At 43.8% G+C, this 27,860-nt stretch overlaps 1 protein-coding gene across 1 annotated transcript; it reads right to left on the reverse strand.

Moving 5' to 3' along the window:
* Positions 1-580: 580 nt before the first annotated feature.
* alx3 (ALX homeobox 3) lies at positions 581-27,860 on the reverse strand. The gene is made up of 4 exons (XM_061259005.1): positions 27,515-27,860; positions 18,809-19,083; positions 18,029-18,157; positions 581-1,012 (listed from the first exon to the last, which is right to left on the reverse strand). Exons 1-4 carry the CDS (start codon positions 27,858-27,860, stop codon positions 674-676), a joined length of 1,089 nt encoding a protein of 362 aa, XP_061114989.1. The 3' UTR covers positions 581-673.

Genomic DNA, 27,860 nt, shown 5'->3' on the forward strand with positions numbered 1-27,860 from the left:
TTTTCTCTCACAAAATTAATTTCTTTACCACAAAGAATTGAAACAAATTTATTTTCAGCCATCTGCGGTAGGTTACACTGCACACAGTGACAGGCTGCACTTAACATTCTTAAAGTCATACAATACTTTAAATAGTAGCATTTTATTATTCTTTAGCCTTCACACATGTGAATGTCCTCAAAGGAATCGTCCAAATTCAATACTTAAATGTTCCACACTAGATGTCCAAAAACAGTGAGGTTCACATGTCTGTACATCTGATGTAGGCAGGCAAGTGTCTCCTGGAAGAAACACAAATGTAACTCAGCCAGCACTCACAGTTGCTCCATGTATCCAGTTGATGCTGGACTCAGAGATCGTACGTTGGGAGGGATGAGCACTTTTGGTCCACAATGATTCATGAGCGGAGTGGTGATCAACAGAATGCAATTTTACACTACCTGCAGAGCTGTGTGCAAAACAATCATTTAAATTATCTTTCTCACTGTCTGTACCTTTGGTCTTTCCATCTGCCTATTTTCACATCTTCTCTTCAGGAAAAGTATTCCAGGAGCAGAGAGGGGCATTTTTTGAGGGGTGAATGTGTGTCATTGTGGGTTTGAGATCACTGCTGCAATCATTGTGGGTTTGAGATCACTGCTGCAGTTATGTGGGTTTGAGATCACTGCTGCAGTCATGTGGGCCAGGAGAGCAGGCCGCCAGGGTCTTTGGCTTTCATCCGCAGTGCCACCAGGCCTGAGGGCTTGTACTCGGATTCGGACGCGGGTTCGAAGGGGTGGGGCCCCAGGCCCCCGGGGAAGCTGTGCAGGGAGTACAGGCCGTTGATCCCGGGGTGGTGAGGGTGGTGGTGGTGGGCGTGGCTGGGAGAAGCAGACATGCCCACGAAGCCTGGGAGGTTGCCATGGGTATGGGAGTAGGGGCTCATGCAGGAGGGGGGCACCCCGTCAGCTCCTAAAACACAGCCCCCGCCTGCCCCCCCAGCACTGGTACCCGGCCACAGGTTGTTCTGCATCTGAAAGACAAGGAGGAGGATTACCCTTAGACAACTGACAGACAAGGAGGATTGCTCTTAGACAACTGACAGACAAGGAGGATTACCCTTAGACAACTGACAACAAGGAGGATTGCCCTTAGACAACTGACAACAAGGAGAATTGCCCTTAGACAACTGACAGACAAGGAGGATTACCCTTAGACAACTGACAGACAAGGAGGATTACCCTTAGACAACTGACAAACAAGGAGGATTACCTTTAGACAACTGACAGACGAGGATTGCCCTTAGACAACTGAGAGACAAGGAGGATTACCCTTAGACAACTGACAAACAAGGAGGATTACCCTTAGACAACTGACAGACAAGGAGGATTGCCCTTAGACAACTGACAGACAAGGAGGATTGCCCTTAGACAACTGACAACAAGGAGGATTGCCCTTAGACAACTGATAGACAAGGAGGATTACCCTTAGACAACTGACAAACAAGGAGGATTACCCTTAGACAACTGACAGACAAGGAGGATTGCCCTTAGACAACTGACAACAAGGAGGATTGCCCTTATACAACTGACAACAAGGAGGATTGCCCTTAGACAACTGACAGACAAAAATGATTGACCTTAGACAACTGACAAACAAGGAGGATTGCCCTTAGACAACTGACAAACAAGGAGGATTGCCCTTAGACAACTGACAGACAAGGAGGATTGCCCTTAGACAACTGACAAACAAGGAGGATTGCCCATAGACAACTGACAAACAAGGAGGATTGCCCATAGACAACTGACAGACAAGGAGGATTACCCTTAGACAACTGACAAACAAGGAGGATTACCCTTAGACAACTGACAGACAAGGAGGATTACCCTTAGACAACTGACAGACAAGGAGGATTACCCTTAGACAACTGAAAACAAGGAGGATTGCCCTTAGACAACTGATAGACAAGGAGGATTACCCTTAGACAACTGACAAACAAGGAGGATTACCCTTAGACAACTGACTGACAAGGAGGATTGCCCTTAGACAACTGACAGACAAGGATGATTACCCTTAGACAACTGACAAACAAGGAGGATTGCCCATAGACAACTGACAAACAAGGAGGATTGCCCATAGACAACTGACAACAAGGAGAATTGCCCTTAGACAACTGACAGACAAGGAGGATTACCCTTAGACAACTGACAGACAAGGAGGATTACCCTTAGACAACTGACAAACAAGGAGGATTACCTTTAGACAACTGACAGACGAGGATTGCCCTTAGACAACTGAGAGACAAGGAGGATTACCCTTAGACAACTGACAAACAAGGAGGATTACCCTTAGACAACTGACAGACAAGGAGGATTGCCCTTAGACAACTGACAGACAAGGAGGATTGCCCTTAGACAACTGACAACAAGGAGGATTGCCCTTAGACAACTGATAGACAAGGAGGATTACCCTTAGACAACTGACAAACAAGGAGGATTACCCTTAGACAACTGACAGACAAGGAGGATTGCCCTTAGACAACTGACAACAAGGAGGATTGCCCTTATACAACTGACAACAAGGAGGATTGCCCTTAGACAACTGACAGACAAAAATGATTGACCTTAGACAACTGACAAACAAGGAGGATTGCCCTTAGACAACTGACAAACAAGGAGGATTGCCCTTAGACAACTGACAGACAAGGAGGATTGCCCTTAGACAACTGACAAACAAGGAGGATTGCCCATAGACAACTGACAAACAAGGAGGATTGCCCATAGACAACTGACAGACAAGGAGGATTACCCTTAGACAACTGACAAACAAGGAGGATTACCCTTAGACAACTGACAGACAAGGAGGATTACCCTTAGACAACTGACAGACAAGGAGGATTACCCTTAGACAACTGAAAACAAGGAGGATTGCCCTTAGACAACTGATAGACAAGGAGGATTACCCTTAGACAACTGACAAACAAGGAGGATTACCCTTAGACAACTGACTGACAAGGAGGATTGCCCTTAGACAACTGACAGACAAGGATGATTACCCTTAGACAACTGACAAACAAGGAGGATTGCCCATAGACAACTGACAAACAAGGAGGATTGCCCATAGACAACTGACAAACAAGGAGGATTACCCTTAGACAACTGACAAACAAGGAGGATTACCCTTAGACAATTGACTGACAAGGATGATTGCCCTTAGACAACTGACAGACAAGGAGGATTGCCCTTATACAACTGACAAACAAGGAGGATTACCCTTAGACAACTGACAGACAAGGAGGATTGCCCTTAGACAACTGACAGACAAGGAGGATTACCCTTAGACAACTGACAGACAATGAGGATTACCCTTAGACAATTGACTGACAAGGATGATTGCCCTTAGACAACTGACAGACAAGGAGGATTGTCCTTAGACAACTGACAGATAAGGAGGATTACCCTTAGACAACTGACAGACAAAGATGATTACCCTTAGACAACTGACAAACAAGGAGGATTACCCTTAGACAATTGACTGACAAGGATGATTGCCCTTAGACAACTGACAGACAAGGAGGATTGCCCTTATACAACTGACAAACAAGGAGGATTACCCTTAGACAACTGAAAACTAGGAGGATTGCCCTTAGACAACTGACAGACAAGGAGGATTGACCTTAGACAACTGACAAAAAAGGAGGATTGCCCTTAGACAACTGACAGACAAGGAGGATTGCCCTTATACAACTGACAAACAAGGAGGATTACCCTTAGACAACTGAAAACTAGGAGGATTGCCCTTAGACAACTGACAGACAAGGAGGATTGACCTTAGACAACTGACAAAAAAGGAGGATTGCCCTTAGACAACTGACAAACAAGGAGGATTACCCTTAGACAACTGACAAACAAGGAGGATTACCCTGAGACAATTGACTGACAAGGATGATTGCCCTTAGACAACTGACAGACAAGGAGGATTGTCCTTATACAACTGACAAACAAGGAGGATTACCCTTATACAACTGAAAACAAGGAGGATTGCCCTTAGACAACTGACAGACAAAAATGATTGACCTTAGACAACTGACAAACAAGGAGGATTGCCCTTAGACAACTGACAAACAAGGAGGATTGCCCTTAGACAACTGACAGACAAGGAGGATTGCCCTTAGACAACTGACAAACAAGGAGGATTGCCCATAGACAACTGACAAACAAGGAGGATTGCCCATAGACAACTGACAACCAAAGAGGATTGCCCTTAGACAACTGACAAACAAGGAGGATTGCCCTTAGACAACTGACAGACAAGGAGGATTGCCCTTAGACAACTACAGACAAGGAGGATTGCCCTTAGACAACTGACAACAAGGAGGATTGCCCTTACACAACGGACAACAAGGAGGATTGCCCTTAGACAACTGACAGACAAGGAGGATTACCCTTAGACAACTGACAAACAAGGAGGATTACCCTTAGACAACTGACAGACAAGGAAGATTACCCTTAGACAACTGACAGACAAGGAGGATTACCCTTAGACAACTGAAAACAAGGAGGATTGCCCTTAGACAACTGACAAACAAGGAGGATTGCCCATAGACAACTGAAAAACAAGGAGGATTGCCCATAGACAACTGACAACCAAAGAGGATTGCCCTTAGACAACTGACAAACAAGGAGGATTGCCCTTAGACAACTGACAGACAAGGAGGATTGCCCTTAGACAACTACAGACAAGGAGGATTGCCCTTAGACAACTGACAACAAGGAGGATTGCCCTTACACAACGGACAACAAGGAGGATTGCCCTTAGACAACTGACAGACAAGGAAGATTACCCTTAGACAACTGACAAACAAGGAGGATTACGCTTAGACAACTGACAGACAAGGAGGATTGCCCTTAGACAACTGACAACAAGGAGGATTGCCCTTAGACAACTGATAGACAAGGAGGATTACCCTTAGACAACTGACAAACAAGGAGGATTACCCTTAGACAACTGACAGACAAGGAGGATTGCCCTTAGACAACTGACAACAAGGAGGATTGCCCTTATACAACTGACAACAAGGAGGATTGCCCTTAGACAACTGATAGACAAGGAGGATTGACCTTAGACAACTGACAAACAAGGAGGATTACCCTTAGACAACTGACTGACAAGGAGGATTGCCCTTAGACAACTGACAGACAAGGATGATTACCCTTAGACAACTGACAGACAAGGAGGATTACCCTTAGACAACTGACAAACAAGGAGGATTGCCCTTAGACAACTGACAAACAAGGAGGATTACCCTTAGACAACTGACAAACAAGGAGGATTACCCTTAGACAATTGACTGACAAGGATGATTGCCCTTAGACAATTGACTGACAAGGATGATTGCCCTTAGACAACTGATAGACAAGGAGGATTACCCTTAGACAACTGACAAACAAGGAGGATTACCCTTAGACAACTGACAGACAAGGAGGATTGCCCTTAGACAACTGACAACAAGGAGGATTGCCCTTATACAACTGACAACAAGGAGGATTGCCCTTAGACAACTGATAGACAAGGAAGATTACCCTTAGACAACTGACAAACAAGGAGGATTACCCTTAGACAACTGACTGACAAGGAGGATTGCCCTTAGACAACTGACAGACAAGGATGATTACCCTTAGACAACTGACAGACAAGGAGGATTACCTTTAGACAACTGACAAACAAGGAGGATTGCCCTTAGACAACTGACAAACAAGGAGGATTACCCTTAGACAACTGACAAACAAGGAGGATTACCCTTAGACAATTGACTGACAAGGATGATTGCCCTTAGACAACTGACAGACAAGGAGGATTGCCCTTATACAACTGACAAACAAGGAGGATTACCCTTAGACAACTGACAGACAAGGAGGATTACCCTTAGACAATTGACTGACAAGGATGATTGCCCTTAGACAACTGACAGACAAGGAGGATTACCCTTAGACAATTGACTGACAAGGATGATTGCCCTTAGACAACTGACAGACAAGGAGGATTGTCCTTAGACAACTGACAGATAAGGAGGATTACCCTTAGACAACTGACAGACAAAGATGATTACCCTTAGACAACTGACAAACAAGGAGGATTACCCTTAGACAATTGACTGACAAGGATGATTGCCCTTAGACAACTGACAGACAAGGAGGATTGCCCTTATACAACTGACAAACAAGGAGGATTACCCTTAGACAACTGAAAACTAGGAGGATTGCCCTTAGACAACTGACAGACAAGGAGGATTGACCTTAGACAACTGACAAAAAAGGAGGATTGCCCTTAGACAACTGACAAACAAGGAGGATTACCCTTAGACAACTGACAAACAAGGAGGATTACCCTGAGACAATTGACTGACAAGGATGATTGCCCTTAGACAACTGACAACAAGGAGGATTGCCCTTACACAACGGACAACAAGGAGGATTGCCCTTAGACAACTGACAGACAAGGAGGATTACCCTTAGACAACTGACAAACAAGGAGGATTACCCTTAGACAACTGACAGACAAGGAAGATTACCCTTAGACAACTGACAGACAAGGAGGATTACCCTTAGACAACTGAAAACAAGGAGGATTGCCCTTAGACAACTGACAAACAAGGAGGATTGCCCATAGACAACTGAAAAACTAGGAGGATTGCCCATAGACAACTGACAACCAAAGAGGATTGCCCTTAGACAACTGACAAACAAGGAGGATTGCCCTTAGACAACTGACAGACAAGGAGGATTGCCCTTAGACAACTACAGACAAGGAGGATTGCCCTTAGACAACTGACAACAAGGAGGATTGCCCTTACACAACGGACAACAAGGAGGATTGCCCTTAGACAACTGACAGACAAGGAGGATTACCCTTAGACAACTGACAAACAAGGAGGATTACGCTTAGACAACTGACAGACAAGGAGGATTGCCCTTAGACAACTGACAACAAGGAGGATTGCCCTTAGACAACTGATAGACAAGGAGGATTACCCTTAGACAACTGACAAACAAGGAGGATTACCCTTAGACAACTGACAGACAAGGAGGATTGCCCTTAGACAACTGACAACAAGGAGGATTGCCCTTATACAACTGACAACAAGGAGGATTGCCCTTAGACAACTGATAGACAAGGAGGATTGACCTTAGACAACTGACAAACAAGGAGGATTACCCTTAGACAACTGACTGACAAGGAGGATTGCCCTTAGACAACTGACAGACAAGGATGATTACCCTTAGACAACTGACAGACAAGGAGGATTACCCTTAGACAACTGACAAACAAGGAGGATTGCCCTTAGACAACTGACAAACAAGGAGGATTACCCTTAGACAACTGACAAACAAGGAGGATTACCCTTAGACAATTGACTGACAAGGATGATTGCCCTTAGACAATTGACTGACAAGGATGATTGCCCTTAGACAACTGATAGACAAGGAGGATTACCCTTAGACAACTGACAAACAAGGAGGATTACCCTTAGACAACTGACAGACAAGGAGGATTGCCCTTAGACAACTGACAACAAGGAGGATTGCCCTTATACAACTGACAACAAGGAGGATTGCCCTTAGACAACTGATAGACAAGGAAGATTACCCTTAGACAACTGACAAACAAGGAGGATTACCCTTAGACAACTGACTGACAAGGAGGATTGCCCTTAGACAACTGACAGACAAGGATGATTACCCTTAGACAACTGACAGACAAGGAGGATTACCTTTAGACAACTGACAAACAAGGAGGATTGCCCTTAGACAACTGACAAACAAGGAGGATTACCCTTAGACAACTGACAAACAAGGAGGATTACCCTTAGACAATTGACTGACAAGGATGATTGCCCTTAGACAACTGACAGACAAGGAGGATTGCCCTTATACAACTGACAAACAAGGAGGATTACCCTTAGACAACTGACAGACAAGGAGGATTACCCTTAGACAATTGACTGACAAGGATGATTGCCCTTAGACAACTGACAGACAAGGAGGATTACCCTTAGACAATTGACTGACAAGGATGATTGCCCTTAGACAACTGACAGACAAGGAGGATTGTCCTTAGACAACTGACAGATAAGGAGGATTACCCTTAGACAACTGACAGACAAAGATGATTACCCTTAGACAACTGACAAACAAGGAGGATTACCCTTAGACAATTGACTGACAAGGATGATTGCCCTTAGACAACTGACAGACAAGGAGGATTGCCCTTATACAACTGACAAACAAGGAGGATTACCCTTAGACAACTGAAAACTAGGAGGATTGCCCTTAGACAACTGACAGACAAGGAGGATTGACCTTAGACAACTGACAAAAAAGGAGGATTGCCCTTAGACAACTGACAAACAAGGAGGATTACCCTTAGACAACTGACAAACAAGGAGGATTACCCTGAGACAATTGACTGACAAGGATGATTGCCCTTAGACAACTGACAGACAAGGCGGATTGCCCTTATACAACTGACAAACAAGGAGGATTACCCTTAGACAACTGAAAACAAGGAGGATTGCCCTTAGACAACTGACAGACAAAAATGATTGACCTTAGACAACTGACAAACAAGGAGGATTGCCCTTAGACAACTGACAAACAAGGAGGATTGCCCTTAGACAACTGACAGACAAGGAGGATTGCCCTTAGACAACTGACAAACAAGGAGGATTGCCCATAGACAACTGACAAACAAGGAGGATTGCCCATAGACAACTGACAACCAAAGAGGATTGCCCTTAGACAACTGACAAACAAGGAGGATTGCCCTTAGACAACTGACAGACAAGGAGGATTGCCCTTAGACAACTACAGACAAGGAGGATTGCCCTTAGACAACTGACAACAAGGAGGATTGCCCTTACACAACGGACAACAAGGAGGATTGCCCTTAGACAACTGACAGACAAGGAGGATTACCCTTAGACAACTGACAAACAAGGAGGATTACCCTTAGACAACTGACAGACAAGGAGGATTACCCTTAGACAACTGACAGACAAGGAGGATTACCCTTAGACAACTGACAGACAAGGAGGATTGCCCTTAGACAACTGACAGACAAGGAGGATTACCCTTCGACAACTGAAAGACAAGGAGGATTACCCTTAGACAACTGACAGACAAGGAGGATTGCCCTTAGACAACTGAAAACAAAGAGGATTACCCTTAGACAACTGAAAACAAGGAGGATTGCCCTTAGACAACTGACAGACAAGGAGGATTGCCCTTAGACAACTGACAGACAAGGAGGATTACCCTTAGACAACTGACAGACAAGGAGGATTACCCTTAGACAACTGAAAGACAAGGAGGATTACCCTTAGACAACTGACAAACAAGGAGGATTGCCCTTAGACAACTGAAAACAAGGAGGATTCCCCTGAGACAACTGACAGACAAGGAGGATTACCCTGAGACAATTGACTGACAAGGATGATTGCCCTTAGACAACTGACAACAAGGAGGATTGCCCTTACACAACGGACAACAAGGAGGATTGCCCTTAGACAACTGACAGACAAGGAGGATTACCCTTAGACAACTGACAAACAAGGAGGATTACCCTTAGACAACTGACAGACAAGGAAGATTACCCTTAGACAACTGACAGACAAGGAGGATTACCCTTAGACAACTGAAAACAAGGAGGATTGCCCTTAGACAACTGACAAACAAGGAGGATTGCCCATAGACAACTGAAAAACAAGGAGGATTGCCCATAGACAACTGACAACCAAAGAGGATTGCCCTTAGACAACTGACAAACAAGGAGGATTGCCCTTAGACAACTGACAGACAAGGAGGATTGCCCTTAGACAACTACAGACAAGGAGGATTGCCCTTAGACAACTGACAACAAGGAGGATTGCCCTTACACAACGGACAACAAGGAGGATTGCCCTTAGACAACTGACAGACAAGGAGGATTACCCTTAGACAACTGACAAACAAGGAGGATTACGCTTAGACAACTGACAGACAAGGAGGATTGCCCTTAGACAACTGACAACAAGGAGGATTGCCCTTAGACAACTGATAGACAAGGAGGATTACCCTTAGACAACTGACAAACAAGGAGGATTACCCTTAGACAACTGACAGACAAGGAGGATTGCCCTTAGACAACTGACAACAAGGAGGATTGCCCTTATACAACTGACAACAAGGAGGATTGCCCTTAGACAACTGATAGACAAGGAGGATTGACCTTAGACAACTGACAAACAAGGAGGATTACCCTTAGACAACTGACTGACAAGGAGGATTGCCCTTAGACAACTGACAGACAAGGATGATTACCCTTAGACAACTGACAGACAAGGAGGATTACCCTTAGACAACTGACAAACAAGGAGGATTGCCCTTAGACAACTGACAAACAAGGAGGATTACCCTTAGACAACTGACAAACAAGGAGGATTACCCTTAGACAATTGACTGACAAGGATGATTGCCCTTAGACAATTGACTGACAAGGATGATTGCCCTTAGACAACTGATAGACAAGGAGGATTACCCTTAGACAACTGACAAACAAGGAGGATTACCCTTAGACAACTGACAGACAAGGAGGATTGCCCTTAGACAACTGACAACAAGGAGGATTGCCCTTATACAACTGACAACAAGGAGGATTGCCCTTAGACAACTGATAGACAAGGAAGATTACCCTTAGACAACTGACAAACAAGGAGGATTACCCTTAGACAACTGACTGACAAGGAGGATTGCCCTTAGACAACTGACAGACAAGGATGATTACCCTTAGACAACTGACAGACAAGGAGGATTACCTTTAGACAACTGACAAACAAGGAGGATTGCCCTTAGACAACTGACAAACAAGGAGGATTACCCTTAGACAACTGACAAACAAGGAGGATTACCCTTAGACAATTGACTGACAAGGATGATTGCCCTTAGACAACTGACAGACAAGGAGGATTGCCCTTATACAACTGACAAACAAGGAGGATTACCCTTAGACAACTGACAGACAAGGAGGATTACCCTTAGACAATTGACTGACAAGGATGATTGCCCTTAGACAACTGACAGACAAGGAGGATTACCCTTAGACAATTGACTGACAAGGATGATTGCCCTTAGACAACTGACAGACAAGGAGGATTGTCCTTAGACAACTGACAGATAAGGAGGATTACCCTTAGACAACTGACAGACAAAGATGATTACCCTTAGACAACTGACAAACAAGGAGGATTACCCTTAGACAATTGACTGACAAGGATGATTGCCCTTAGACAACTGACAGACAAGGAGGATTGCCCTTATACAACTGACAAACAAGGAGGATTACCCTTAGACAACTGAAAACTAGGAGGATTGCCCTTAGACAACTGACAGACAAGGAGGATTGACCTTAGACAACTGACAAAAAAGGAGGATTGCCCTTAGACAACTGACAAACAAGGAGGATTACCCTTAGACAACTGACAAACAAGGAGGATTACCCTGAGACAATTGACTGACAAGGATGATTGCCCTTAGACAACTGACAGACAAGGAGGATTGCCCTTATACAACTGACAAACAAGGAGGATTACCCTTAGACAACTGAAAACAAGGAGGATTGCCCTTAGACAACTGACAGACAAAAATGATTGACCTTAGACAACTGACAAACAAGGAGGATTGCCCTTAGACAACTGACAAACAAGGAGGATTGCCCTTAGACAACTGACAGACAAGGAGGATTGCCCTTAGACAACTGACAAACAAGGAGGATTGCCCATAGACAACTGACAAACAAGGAGGATTGCCCATAGACAACTGACAACCAAAGAGGATTGCCCTTAGACAACTGACAAACAAGGAGGATTGCCCTTAGACAACTGACAGACAAGGAGGATTGCCCTTAGACAACTACAGACAAGGAGGATTGCCCTTAGACAACTGACAACAAGGAGGATTGCCCTTACACAACGGACAACAAGGAGGATTGCCCTTAGACAACTGACAGACAAGGAGGATTACCCTTAGACAACTGACAAACAAGGAGGATTACCCTTAGACAACTGACAGACAAGGAGGATTACCCTTAGACAACTGACAGACAAGGAGGATTACCCTTAGACAACTGACAGACAAGGAGGATTGCCCTTAGACAACTGACAGACAAGGAGGATTACCCTTCGACAACTGAAAGACAAGGAGGATTACCCTTAGACAACTGACAGACAAGGAGGATTGCCCTTAGACAACTGAAAACAAAGAGGATTACCCTTAGACAACTGAAAACAAGGAGGATTGCCCTTAGACAACTGACAGACAAGGAGGATTGCCCTTAGACAACTGACAGACAAGGAGGATTACCCTTAGACAACTGACAGACAAGGAGGATTACCCTTAGACAACTGAAAGACAAGGAGGATTACCCTTAGACAACTGACAAACAAGGAGGATTGCCCTTAGACAACTGAAAACAAGGAGGATTCCCCTGAGACAACTGACAGACAAGGAGGATTGCCCTTAGACAACTGAAAACAAGGAGGATTACCCTTAGACAACTGAAAACAAGGAGGATTGCCCTTAGACAACTGACAGACAAGGAGGATTGCCCTTAGACAACTGACAGACAAGGAGGATTACCCTTAGACAACTGAAAGACAAGGAGGATTACCCTTAGACAACTGACAAACAAGGAGGATTGCCCTTAGACAACTGAAAACAAGGAGGATTCCCCTGAGACAACTGACAGACAAGGAGGATTACCCTTAGACAACTGACAGACAAGGAGGATTACCCTTAGACAACTGACAAACAAGGAGGATTGCCCTTAGACAACTCACAGACAAGGATAATTGCCCTTAGACAACTGACAAACAAGGAGGATTGCCCTTAGACAACTGACAGACAAGGAGGATTACCCTTAGACAACTGACAGACAAGGAGGATTGCCCTTAGACAACTGACAGACAAGGAGGATTGCCCTTAGACAACTGACAGACAAGGAGGATTACCCTTAGACAACTGAAAGACAAGGAGGATTACCCTTAGACAACTGACAGACAAGGAGGATTGCCCTTAGACAACTGAAAACAAGGAGGATTACCCTTAGACAACTGAAAACAAGGAGGATTGCCCTTAGACAACTGACAGACAAGGAGGATTGACCTTAGACAACTGACAAACAAGGAGGATTGCCCTTAGACACCTGACAGACAAGGAGGATTACCCTTAGACAACTGACAGACAAGGAGGATCACCCTTAGACAACTGAAAGACAAGGAGGATTGCCCTTAGACAACTGACAGACAAGGAGGATTACCCTTAGACAACTGAAAGACAAGGAGGATTACCCTTAGACAACTGACAGACAAGGAGGATTGCCCTTAGACAACTGAAAACAAGGAGGATTACCCTTAGACAACTGAAAACAAGGAGGATTGCCCTTAGACAACTGACAGACAAGGAGGATTGCCCTTAGACAACTGACAGACAAGGAGGATTACCCTTAGACAACTGACAGACAAGGAGGATTACCCTTAGACAACTGAAAGACAAGGAGGATTACCCTTAGACAACTGACAAACAAGGAGGATTGCCCTTAGACAACTGAAAACAAGGAGGATTCCCCTGAGACAACTGACAGACAAGGAGGATTACCCTTAGACAACTGACAGACAAAGATGATTGCCCTTAGACAACTGACAAACAAGGAGGATTACCCTTAGACAATTGACTGACAAGGATGATTGCCCTTAGACAACTGACAGACAAGGAGGATTGCCCTTAGACAACTGATAGACAAGGAGGATTACCCTTAGACAACTGACAGACAAGGAGAATTACCCTTAGACAACTGAAAGACAAGGAGGATTACCCTTAGACAACTGACAAACAAGGAGGATTGCCCTTAGACAACTGAAAACAAGGAGGATTCCCCTGAGACAACTGACAGACAAGGAGGATTACCCTTAGACAACTGACAGACAAGGAGGATTACCCTTAGACAACTGACAGACAAGGAGGATTGCCCTTAGACAACTGACAGACAAGGAGGATTACCCTTAGACAACTGAAAGACAAGGAGGATTACCCTTAGACAACTGACAGACAAGGAGGATTGCCCTTAGACAACTGAAAACAAGGAGGATTACCCTTAGACAACTGAAAACAAGGAGGATTGCCCTTAGACAACTGACAGACAAGGAGGATTGCCCTTAGACAACTGAAAACAAGGAGGATTACCCTTAGACAACTGAAAACAAGGAGGATTGCCCTTAGACAACTGACAGACAAGGAGGATTGCCCTTAGACAACTGACAGACAAGGAGGATTACCCTTAGACAACTGACAGACAAGGAGGATTACCCTTAGACAACTGAAAGACAAGGAGGATTACCCTTAGACAACTGACAAACAAGGAGGATTGCCCTTAGACAACTGAAAACAAGGAGGATTCCCCTGAGACAACTGACAGACAAGGAGGATTACCCTTAGACAACTGACAGACAAAGATGATTACCCTTAGACAACTGACAAACAAGGAGGATTACCCTTAGACAATTGACTGACAAGGATGATTGCCCTTAGACAACTGACAGACAAGGAGGATTGCCCTTAGACAACTGACAGACAAGGAGGATTACCCTTAGACAACTGACAGACAAGGAGAATTACCCTTAGACAACTGAAAGACAAGGAGGATTACCCTTAGACAACTGACAAACAAGGAGGATTGCCCTTAGACAACTGAAAACAAGGAGGATTCCCCTGAGACAACTGACAGACAAGGAGGATTACCCTTAGACAACTGACAGACAAGGAGGATTACCCTTAGACAACTGACAGACAAGGAGGATTGCCCTTAGACAACTGACAGACAAGGAGGATTACCCTTAGACAACTGAAAGACAAGGAGGATTACCCTTAGACAACTGACAGACAAGGAGGATTGCCCTTAGACAACTGAAAACAAGGAGGATTACCCTTAGACAACTGAAAACAAGGAGGATTGCCCTTAGACAACTGACAGACAAGGAGGATTACCCTTAGACAACTGACAGACAAGGAGGATTACCCTTAGACAACTGACAAACAAGGAGGATTGCCCTTAGACAACTGAAAACAAGGAGGATTCCCCTGAGACAACTGACAGACAAGGAGGATTACCCTTAGACAACTGACAGACAAGGAGGATTACCCTTAGACAACTGACAAACAAGGAGGATTGCCCTTAGACAACTGAAAGACAAGGAGGATTACCCTTAGACAACTGACAGACAAGGAGGATTGCCCTTAGACAACTGAAAACAAGGAGGATTACCCTTAGACAACTGAAAACAAGGAGGATTGCCCTTAGACAACTGACAGACAAGGAGGATTGACCTTAGACAACTGACAAACAAGGAGGATTGCCCTTAGACAACTGACAGACAAGGAGGATTACCCTTAGACAACTGACAGACAAGGAGGATTACCCTTAGACAACTGACAGACAAGGAGGATTGCCCTTAGACAACTGACAGACAAGGAGGATTACCCTTAGACAACTGAAAGACAAGGAGGATTACCCTTAGACAACTGACAGACAAGGAGGATTGCCCTTAGACAACTGAAAACAAGGAGGATTACCCTTAGACAACTGAAAACAAGGAGGATTGCCCTTAGACAACTGACAGACAAGGAGGATTGCCCTTAGACAACTGACAGACAAGGAGGATTACCCTTAGACAACTGACAGACAAGGTGGATTACCCTTAGACAACTGAAAGACAAGGAGGATTACCCTTAGACAACTGACAAACAAGGAGGATTGCCCTTAGATAACTGAAAACAAGGAGGATTCCCCTGAGACAACTGACAGACAAGGAGGATTACCCTTAGACAACTGACAGACAAAGATGATTACCCTTAGCCAACTGACAAACAAGGAGGATTGCCCTTAGACAATTGACTGACAAGGATGATTGCCCTTAGACAACTGACAGACAAGGAGGATTGCCCTTAGACAACTGACAGACAAGGAGGATTACCCTTAGACAACTGAAAACAAGGAGGATTGCCCTTAGACAACTGACAGACAAGGATGATTGACCTTAGACAACTGACAAACAAGGAGGATTGCCCTTAGACAACTGACAAACAAGGAGGATTGCCCTTAGACAACTGACAAACAAGGAGGATTGCCCTTAGACAACTACAGACAAGGAGGATTGCCCTTAGACAACTGACAGACAAGGAGGATTGTCCTTAGACAACTGACAAACAAGGAGGATTGCCCATAGACAACTGACAAACAAGGAGGATTGCCCTTAGACAACTGACAGACAAGAAGGATTGCCCTTAGACAACTGACAACAAGGAGGATTGCCCTTAGACAACTGACAACAAGGAGGATTGCCCTTAGACAACTGACAGACAAGGAGGATTACCCTTAGACAACTGACAAACAAGGAGGAGTACCCTTAGACAACTGACTGACAAGGAGGATTGTCCTTAGACAACTGACAGACAAGGATGATTACCCTTAGACAACTGAAAGACAAGGAGGATTACCCTTAGACAACTGACAAACAAGGAGGATTGCCCTTAGACAACTGAAAACAAGGAGGATTCCCCTGAGACAACTGACAGACAAGGAGGATTACCCTTAGACAACTGACAGACAAGGAGGATTACCCTTAGACAACTGACAAACAAGGAGGATTGCCCTTAGACAACTCACAGATAAGGAGAATTGCCCTTAGACAACTGCCAGACAAGGATGATTACCCTTAGACAACTGACAGACAAGGAGGATTACCGTTAGACAACTGACAAACAAGGAGGATTGCCCTTAGACAACTGAAAACAAGGAGGATTACCCTTAGACAACTGAAAACAAGGAGGATTGTCCTTAGACAACTGAAAACAAGGAGGATTACCCTTAGACAGCTGAAATCAAGGTGGATTGCCCTTAGACAACTGACAGACAAGGAGGATTACCCTTTGACAACTGACAGACAAGGAGGATTAGCCTTAGACAACTGACAGACAAGGAGGATTACCCTTAGACAACTGACAAACAAGGAGGATTACCTTTAGACAACTGACAGACAAGGAGGATTGCCCTTAGAAAAAGGGTTCTGTGGACCAGCTTAGTTGATGTCCTGATGGATATTTTACTTGAGATCTCTTGGAATGGTTCAACGTCCACTTTGGTGAAGGACAGGAGTTTTAACATGTGGCTGTTTTTCCAGTGGTACTGTGACACAGCAGGCTCACACTGGTGTGATTGCTTTGACTGCACTTTGGCTTTATGAAGAGTAAGTCTGTGTTTACAAAACTATGAGCTAAACAATGTTCAGGTACCAGGGTGGGCTGTGTGTGGATGAGGGGTACCTGAGGGTACGTGTCAGAGTGGGGCAGGATGGAGATGAGGGGGTACCTGAGGGTAGGTGTCAGAGCAGGGCAGGATGGAGATGAGGGGGTACCTGAGGGTATGTGTCAGAGCGGGCAGGATGGAGATGACGGAGTACCTGAGGGTAGGTGTCAGGCGGGGCAGGATGGAGATGAGGGGGTACCTGAGGGTAGGTGTCAGAGCGGGGCAGGATGGAGATGAGGGGGTACCTGAGGGTACGTGTCAGAGTGGGGCAGGATGGAGATGACGGAGTACCTGAGGGTAGGTGTCAGGCGGGGCAGGATGGAGATGAGGGGGTACCTGAGGGTACGTGTCAGAGTGGGGCAGGATGGAGATGAGGGGGTACCTGAGGGTAGGTGTCAGAGCGGGGCAGGATGGAGATGAGGGGGTACCTGAGGGTACGTGTCAGAGTGGGGCAGGATGGAGATGAGGGGGTACCTGAGGGTACGTGTCAGAGCAGGGCAGGATGGAGATGAGGGGGTACCTGAGGGTAGGTGTCAGAGCAGGGCAGGATGGAGGTGAGGGGGTACCTGAGGGTAGGTGTCAGAGCGGGGCAGGATGGAGATGAGGGGGTACCTGAGGGTACGTGTCAGAGCAGGGCAGGATGGAGGTGAGGGGGTACCTGAGGGTAGGTGTCAGAGCGGGGCAGGATGGAGATGTCGTATGTGGCAGCGATGTGGTTGCGCACCTCCTGGATCTTGCCATAACGCTCCCTTTTCCTCCACTTGGCCCGTCGGTTCTGAAACCACACCTGCAGGTCAGAGAGAGAAAGAGAGAGAGATTTTATTTTAAAAGCCCCTTCATTGGGACCTAGCTCAAAGGCAGAAAATTCAGAACTTCGAAACCCAAACAAAAACAAGTCCAAATAAACTCCACATCCAAAGAGAAAGAGAGAGACGGGGGGGGGGGGGGGGGCAGTGTGTGCTGGTTGTTGGGGGAGTGGGTGGGGGTACCTTAGTGCAGCCAAGCCTATAAGAACCATTGAGGACTTGTGGTAAAAATATAGATTTCAATTCATTTAGGAGGGGAATAAATTATCTTGAATATGTTCTCAAATTTTACAGCAATTAATTTGCATCGGGCAGCCATATTGTTTTGAAAGGTCAACATTTAAAAATAATTATTACATTTTAGACTCCCCGGATTCATTCAAAGCTAATTTGGTGAAGCTATGTTTTACGACCTATGATTACTAAAGGTAAATCTAAATGGTGGACAATCATCAGTTGCCATTGTTGGTTCCTGAGGCGAAGTTACTAATCTGACGGAGTAGGATCTACAAGTTTTCCACTCCTGGTCACGGCCCAGGTCGGGGGGCCCAGGTCGGGGGGCCCAGGTCGGGGGGCCCAGGTTGGGGGGCCCAGGTTGGGGGGCTGGGGGCGGCGTGCGGGCGAGGCCCAACCTGCACGCGGGCCTCGGTGAGCTCGGTCCGCAGGGCCAGCTGCTCGCGGGCGTAGACGTCGGGGTAGTGCGTCTTCTGGAACACCTTCTCCAGCTCGTCCAGCTGGAAGGTGCTGAAGGTGGTGCGGTTCCTCCGCTTCTTGCTCTTCCCCGACAGGTCGATGGAGTCGGCGATGGAGTCCCCGGGCAGGGCGGCCGACGGGGCCTTCAGCTTAACACAGCACTCCGAGTCCAGAGCCGGGAACCCCAGAGACTTGGGCAGCCCCTTCTCTCCACCTGAGTAGAGACGGAGGACTGAAGAATGGCACCCCAAACACTGCTGCTTGCCCACGTTTGCCTGGTATCCCAGCCATCTTTGTGTGAAATTATAATGATTAATAATAATTTGTTATTCAGCTGACTCTTTTTATCCAATGCAATTGGATAAGACTAAGCAGGAGACAATCACCCCTGGAGCAATGCGGGGTTAAGGGCCTTGATCAAGGGCCCAACAGCTGTGCAGATCTTATCGTGGCTACACTGTCCAGTACCTTAGCCACTAGGTTACACACAAATTATTTGCACAATATTCTTAATTTCTATTATTTAATCGAAGAATATAATTTGATTATCCAGGTCTTCAAGGCAAATGAGAACTATGTTCTCAGTGTACTCTGTTACATGAAGATGTAGGCCCAGTTGATACAGTTATACAACAAAACAAAAACAGTTCTATTTTCAATGAGGCAAACTGTGCCTAACAGACTGTTATGTAGGATACTGTTTTGCCAACTTACTTTCAGAATATCCTACATAACTTACAGTATCCTACATAACTTACACTGAGGTGAAATCTCACCGCTTCCGAATATCCAAACAGGAACAACACATGGCAACAGGTTAGCCCAGTGCATTGGTATAACTCTGGGTCTGAAAGAGAACTCTAATGGAACGCTGTCAGAAGCTGATTCAAGATGATTCAAGTCTTACATGAGCGGGACTGAACTAAGGATCTGGCAGCAGAATGTTGCTATTCAGAAGTATGGCAATTCAGAGTGTGCACTTTTATACTGTAACCAATTACACAGGTGAACATATGTTGCTTATCTGCCAAGCTAGCGAAAACAACATTCCCGCCCCACAACACAGTCACAAAATGTATGAAAATCATTCAGAATAAACAGAATGTTTTCTGAACAGCCTCTATTTTAGAAGCCTCTTGAATAATCCCAAAGTAATATTCATTCGCATGCTGAAGATAAATTAAAACAAATGTACAGATATACTGGTATTAATTTAATTATGTTTTGAGGGAGAGTGAGAGTGTACATTACATGCTCCTTATGTACTTTTTAATTCAGACAAAGAAAGCAGGGAGTTACAAATCACAGCACGGACCATGGCAGGAAATCAACACACCAGCCAGAGTCGTATATAGGCTGTCCTATGGAATGCACCATGCACCTGGTACTGCATTTGATTTAGGCATTTAGCAAATACACTTAATCCTGAGTGAATTGCAAAGTCATTTATTGACATACAGCCTATACATGTATAGAACCCCCCCCTTGGGCTTCATGGTTCTGGTGCCAGCCCTGCTGTTACTGCAGATGCATGTGGATGCCTGTGCTTCACAAACTGCTTGTGAAGCAGAAGAACATAGCACTTGCTTCGTATGTCAAAGTCAGGTACACCTATTGACTGAATCCAGGTTGCAGTACTGTGCCGCAGACGTAGGTTCATTGCCAATCACGGTAACAGGCCCTGCAGGTTTTTGCCAGAAGAGTCTGAGCTCTTTGAGATGACACTCAGCAGACTGCAGTCTGAACTCGCTGGGTGGGTGGGTTAATGCGGTCTGAACGCGCTGCCAGGGCGGGTTAATGAGCCCAACAGTAAACAGTACGCAGCCGTATGGGCCTTGCTGTACTCGGGGACTGTCCTGGGGAGGACGGTGAGTCCAAAAGGAGCATATATCCCCATGTTGCCCCAGAGCCCCGCAGCTGGAGCCCAAGGTTGGGGGTGAGTATAAAATGGCCGACCTGCTGTGTATGAGTTCCTCCTGTCCTCCTCTCAGAGTGGCCCCGGGGAAGGAAGAGCTTGAGCGATGTCTGACGGTGTAGGACGGGGGGGTCAAACTGAATTCCCAGGGGGCCGCAGTTGTCCACAGGTTTTTCCGGTTTCCTTTCAATCAGCTGTCAATTAAGGCCTTGAGAACAAGGTGGGTGGATTTGTTTGCCAATCAATGACTTGAACCACGGGTGCCGAGACCAACCTGAAAACCAGCAGACATTGTGGCCCTCCGGTGTGACACCTGAGATGTAGGCTATGCCATGACTGAAAGTTGCCATGTCTTCATTTGCTGAATTGATATTTAATCTTTTTTTCCAACCACAGCTAAGTATCAGCTAAGAATAGGAAGCTGAGGCTACAGTGGGAACAGGCTCACCAAAACTGCACAGTTAAAGATTGGAAAAACAAATCTTGATTTCTGCAGTGACACAAATAGTAGGGTCGTAATTTGGTGTAAACAACACGGATCCATGCATAAATCCTGCCTTGGTGCAGGCTGCTGGTGGTGGTGTAATGGTGCAGGGAATGTTTCCTTGGCACGCAATAGGCCCCTTAATACAAATACAGCATCATTAAATGCAGCCTATTGTTGCTGACCATGTGCATCCCTTTACAGCCGCAGTCTACCCAATGTCTGATAGCTACTTCCATAATTTAACGTACCAAGTCGCAAAGCACACATCCCCACAAACATGGAAGTGAGTTCAATGTACTCCAATGGCCTCCACAGACACCAGATATCAATCCAGTAGATCACCTTTGGGATGTGGTGGAACGGGAGACTCACAGCACGAATGTGTAGCCAACAAATCAGCAGAAACTGTGTGATGCTATCATGTCAACATGGACCAGAATCTCTAAGGAATGTTTCCAGAACCTTGTTGAATCCTCACCACAAATAATTCAGACTGATCTTGGGGCAAAGGGGAGGTCCTATCCAGTACGAGAAAGGTGTTCCTAATAAAGTGTCTGAGTGTAGATAATGCTTAGATATAGAACATAATTCACATCTTGAACCTGGCTGTGCATCTTACTAATAGCAACCAGACCCATTTAAGCTGAATAAATTCAGCTGTCCATCGTGTCTGCCAGGACTTCTTCTTCTTGGCCCGTGAGAGTGCTATCAGCAGGATCACATCGGTAAGTCAAAAACATCACTCAGTTCGCTTCATTTGATTTTTAGTCCCAACAGAGGGAGCCTTTCACAACGTAAAAAAATATCTGTAATGTCCATTTGGACCCGACCTTGTGAGATAGTTCAAACTGAATGGGCTCCAGTTTTCAGCGGCTCAAAACACTGCATAGAACATCTGTACCGAGGACGCACAGAGCAGCGTCTTTGAAAGAGGCATTCAAATGATGTTTTCTTTTCCATGCCGTAATTGGAGATGCATGCGAACGGCACTGTGGAGCGTTTCAAGGTAAACTCCAATTGGGCCTAATTAAGCAGGAGTACACAGCGTGCCCGCACCGTGCTATTCCTGCACGCTGACCTCACCGCGAAAATGGAAACGCATTGGATTTGTCCCCTGTACCCTCGGTAATACGAGCGCGTGCTGTGCGTGAGCTAGCCCTGTCGTGCCCGGCTCCTGCCAGCTCAGAATTCCCGGGTGGAAACCGGAATGCTTAGCGTGGGAGCCACACTTCGATGGTATGACAACTTTTTGCCAATGTTTATAGCGTTCCCTGATTATTTAAAATCCCGTGTCCCTCGGCTTAGATGTTTATAAAATCGATTGTTCTTAGTCTGTAGGAGCTCTTCACTTCTCTCCTATCGTCTTAATCAACCAAGAAGAACAAGAAAAAAGAGAGAGCAGATCGCAGTCCCGGCTGATGTAGCAGGGATGTGCAGAGACTTTTTGAGAGGCAGATGGTGAAAGTAAGAAAATCTGAGCAAAACTGATGTCGAAACATTGACCAAATAGAAATTAATGACAGCAACAATGCAATCATTATTATTGTGGGCGGTTAAATCAAAGGGCATGTGACTGGGCCCATTGGAAAGCACGTGAGTCCTTAACTGACTAACGACCAACTGGAAACCTTCACAACGATGATCAGACACAACAAACAAACAGGTTATTTTGTCAGTAATGTCTAATTTTCACCACTAGATAAACCAATTTGTGATTTTTTTCTGCACGTAGGCTACTTTTCTCAGAGAAAGTGCGACGACTCCATTAAAGATCTGCAGGTGATGTTCAAACACTGGAGTGTTATAGTCAAACTATAGTGGAATAGTCCCGACTAACGGGAAATGTTTCCGTGCTAATTTTGAAAAAAAATTATTTGAACAACACATGATAAAAAATGAATAAAAGAAAAACACGCGACATAGGCTATTCTCTCACGGACTAAAACTCGATAACCTGCAGAGAGTGTGAGAGACAGCAGGAATAAGCGATTGACGGTGAGATCAGGAGAAAGTTACTGACCTGAATGCGAGCGGAGCTATTGAGACAGAGAGAGGCTGACCTTTTAACTCTTCTTAAGAAGAGAAGGGAGCAAAACAAAAATACATCCCCTGAGCCCAATTTATGTAATGAAATCTCTATTTATATATTTTAGAGTTCAGCAAGAGGTGACGCCATTCAGAAACTAATTCTGTGACCAGTGTCGTTTCGAAGGGATCGCCGTTCTGAGGCGAAGTCTTGTTTTTAGTTTTTCGGTCCTTAAAATCTTCGTCTACAATTAATGAACATCTTTCTGAAGGAATTCTCTGAAGGAAGAGCGGGGTTGTTTGTGCTACGCTCTCAGCAAATACCTACCTTAATGAGATCAGACTATGCTACAATATCTAGCTTCAGAAAAAAACAAATATGTGGCAGAGTATCATGTTGATCACTAAAACAACAAACATCCACGCGCACACCGTTAATAACAGAAGACACGTAAGCAAACTAGTCTCGTATTGCGGTCATCCAGAAAGCAATTAATGTTAGATTAAAAAACTGAAATGACCAACTATTGCAACATTTCTTTGGGATGCTGGCTTACGTCTGCAGTCTGGATCTTTAGAGAGCAAATTTACACGAAAAGTGATATATAGTTGCAAAAAAATTCACCAAAAACATGTGTCTTGGAGATGTGTTGTTCTTGGCTGTAACATGAAACGAAACTCTGTGTATTATTCTGTCGATTGATATCATTTAAGTCTTCCTAAAAGTTTGTTTCCATATCCCATCTAGACAAAATAAATTAAATCTTCGATTAAATAAATACACATTTTCCAATAAAGGCACTCTGAAAAAGCATGTTTTAAAAGGTCATGTAAATAACCTTGATTATATTTGAAATGCATTCAACACATTTAGTACTTCACTCCTCGAGATACCCAAGTGCACTAACAGAGTATTAAGTTATTAAATATATGAATAATCTAATTTTTTGTCTAAATATTAAACTACCGGAGTAGTGAAGGAAAGGGAATTCAAAATGAGCCTGAGCGAGCCTATCATGGATCTCTTTCTGGTGAGTATTACCGTGTTTATACCCGGCATGGATCTCTTTCTGGTGAGTATTACCGTGTTTATACCCTGCCTGGAATTGTTTTGCACTGATTTTGTTTCCGACATCTTGACACAATGTGTATGTTGTTTATTTTAAAGGCGTTGGTCGTGATGGCTCCACTTCCACACCGCTGACAGCTTAATCTTTGCTTTTTGGCAAGTACACTAAAAAAAGGAATATGTTGGATAGTACATTTTATAAACATATACAATTATGGACAGCAGTTGCACGCACTATTATTACGTATATTTAAACTGACTAAGCACGTTCTTAATCAGTTTAAGTCACATACTGTGTACAACCACTGCCCATCATTTTATGAAGTAATAATTTGATATTTCTTCGTAACTAATTATTTTATTTTATCTTCTTATTATTATTCAAGCTATTCAAACAATAATGATAATAATAGCCTAATAATAATAATAATAATAATAATAATAAGAAGAAGAAGAAGAAGAAGAAGAATATTCATAATATTCATAATAATGTGTGCCAATTCTATTATACTAATTATACTAACTATTATACCACATATTATACTAAATGATTTTCCAAGGTCGCGAATCCTACCAAATAAACTACAATTCCCTCGAGAAAAGAAAATGACAAAACCTCGTTTAAATGGCAATCCGTCAGTAGCCTAATCTATTAGTATAGGCGAGCATTTTCTCCGATGCGTGTGAAACGACCTAATTTACTGAGTCATTACTTTTATTGCATGGCTGGACCCATAAGCCACTCCCTTTAAAAGCTATTTCCCTCTCTTAAATCCATACCCGTTATACCATTGCAATTCCAGAATCGTTGGTGTGTTCATATTTTAGTCCAAATATCATAACTGAATCAATAGCTATCCAAAAGCATGATGCCGCATACGATGCAAATGGCCAAATCCACAAATATAAATGACTAATTAACCAAAATCTCAGCGAAATCGCGCCTGATTGTTGCAGAGAATTGCTAATATTTGGTCAGAGATTGACAATAACCACCGACCAAGACGAACCTCAACAATTTATCTCTAACTCTGTATCAGAAGATGGCAATGTTTGCTTTCATGAAACTAGATTATAGCTAGTCTCCAGCCGGTTCGTGTTTAGACTACCGTAGACCAGGATAGACAGGCTCATTCTGTCGCAAGAGGGCAAGTTAATAAACTGACCTTTGACCCGCTCCACTTTACATCAAAACTAATTGCGATTATGGTGTCAGAGCACAGATAAACCCGACTGACAGTTTTATCACGACGCTCTGGATGTCGCCAACATGAGCAATCTGAACCGTTTGATCGTATGTCAATACCACCATTCCACTATCGAAAGTAATCCAGGCATCCAGTGAATATTAATCGGACTTCAACGAAAACAATGTACATAAATATACATAAATATAGGGCTATGGTGAAGACATTTTTATATAATTACAACATTTTATATTCAAAATACCTTTTAATTGCTTGCAGACGTATTAACATAATTTTTTTCGCAATTTCTTTTTCAAAGCCTTATGTTTTGCTATAATTTCAACATATATGACCCATACGAACAAAGAAGAAATGTTTACTTTGCAATAATATAGGCGAGCCTATTGGTTGGATTTACTAATTAAATAATACTACCTGCATAACTACCTACTAGTCTATTCCGCATCCTCATGCTACCAGTCCATATAATCACAACTCCAAAAATTAGATCCAAAGTGTACTGTACCATTACTTGATCAAAATCTAATTCGTAAACTGAAACAATGGGCTATTCGGTTAAACCCGTCCCGTAGGCTTATCTTTAGTTTCTGTTATTTCCTTCTCGATTTGCACTAACTTTAATCTAAAATAATGAACATGCCTTGTTAGGCTATTCTTACTTGAATTTCTGTTCCAGATAGAATGAACGAATTAGACCTACTTTGTTAATATTACCGACCATGTAGTTACTATTGCTGTTATATAGCCTATTCCAAATAAGTTACAACTTAAACTTAATATGAAAACACAGTGTCATTTTTGACACAGAGGTGACAGTGTAATTTGTATTTGTAAGCGACCAGTTCGACCGGGTGTCAAAACACTATTAGAAACTAATTTCGAGCCAACTGAGACAATTTTCTATTTCTTTTTTTGTGACCTTGGAATTATAAAGTTCTATCGGCCTTCTGAGTGGCTTTGAGATATTGAACTTCAATGATACCTAAGTTAAGTACTTTTCATACTTTTAAACAGTATTTTTGTGCAAAACTTCGCACATATATTCGCACATATATATTCAGTTCCCTGTAAACAACATAATCACAAACTAAATGTCAGTTAGAACCTTATACTGCTCGTGTTGTAGCGTTCTATTGGTTTATTTACTAGAAAACACTTGACACAAACGCAAGTTTTATGTAGTCTTTCAGTAGGCTACATACGTCACACAAATTGAGCCCCACATTTTTCGATAGAAAATAGATCAAATGTATCATTGCTAAATTAACTTCGACCGATAGGCTATAATATGTTTTCAAAGTGCCTTCAGGCCTAACAGCAAAAACAAACTACTGAAAGTAGGCTAAGTCATGAAGAAAACTGGGATTAAAGTCACAAAATCAATTCAAAAAGAATCATGGCCGCATCGTTACATAACCGTCATATTTAAACATTTAAAGCATCGTGGTCGTATAATTTAATGACCGTTCTTTGCTCTAACCGTTGCAAGAAAGTAAAGATGATAATGAAACTGTCTTCTAAGATAGAAAGTAAAACAATGTAAGTTAAAATAGAAATGAACATGGAGCTATTATAAAAGACTATATATCATCAAGAACATATATACAATTTAATCTAAAACCAGATAAATAAATAACAAAAGATCAAAGAAATCTACCCCGCCATCTTCAGACATGGACGCCTTATTCCTAAATTGCGCAGGCAAAATATACTGTCGAATCATAGTCATAGTCATAATATGTGTGACTTTATACTAATAGCCTAGCAGCCGATAAAAATGTGAAGAACATGCAAACCTTCCAATTTTTTGGGTGTAATATAACCCACATAAAATGTGTAATAATAATAATAATAATAATAATAATAATAATAATAATAATAATAATAGTCATAACACTGTCTAACACTTTTCTTTTATTAAAGACAAAAAAAAGTTATTACCTTCTGGATTGTTCTCATAAAAGGATTTCCCGCTTATTGATAAACCCTTTTGGCCTTGATTGATATTTTCCAGGTATTTACTCTGCAGTTTGTGGGGTGACGCGCTTGGGTTTGTCGTGGCGACGTTGTGCGTAAAGTCCGCGGCGCTGTCAGCGAACCTCCCTACGCCCGGGGTCCCGTAGAAGTCGGTCCGCAAGCTCAGCCGGTGCGGATGAGGGTGGTGCGGGGGGCTCTGCAGGTCTTCGCCCGGGTGGAAGGAGCTGGAGCTGTGCTCCAGAGCCGGCGGGGTGTCTGGGCTTCTTCTGTTTTGTTGCGAACAGAAAGACAAACAACTATCCGTCTCCAT

The sequence above is a fragment of the Conger conger genome, chromosome 10 (assembly GCF_963514075.1).
Source record: "Conger conger chromosome 10, fConCon1.1, whole genome shotgun sequence".
NCBI lineage: Eukaryota > Metazoa > Chordata > Actinopteri > Anguilliformes > Congridae > Conger > Conger conger.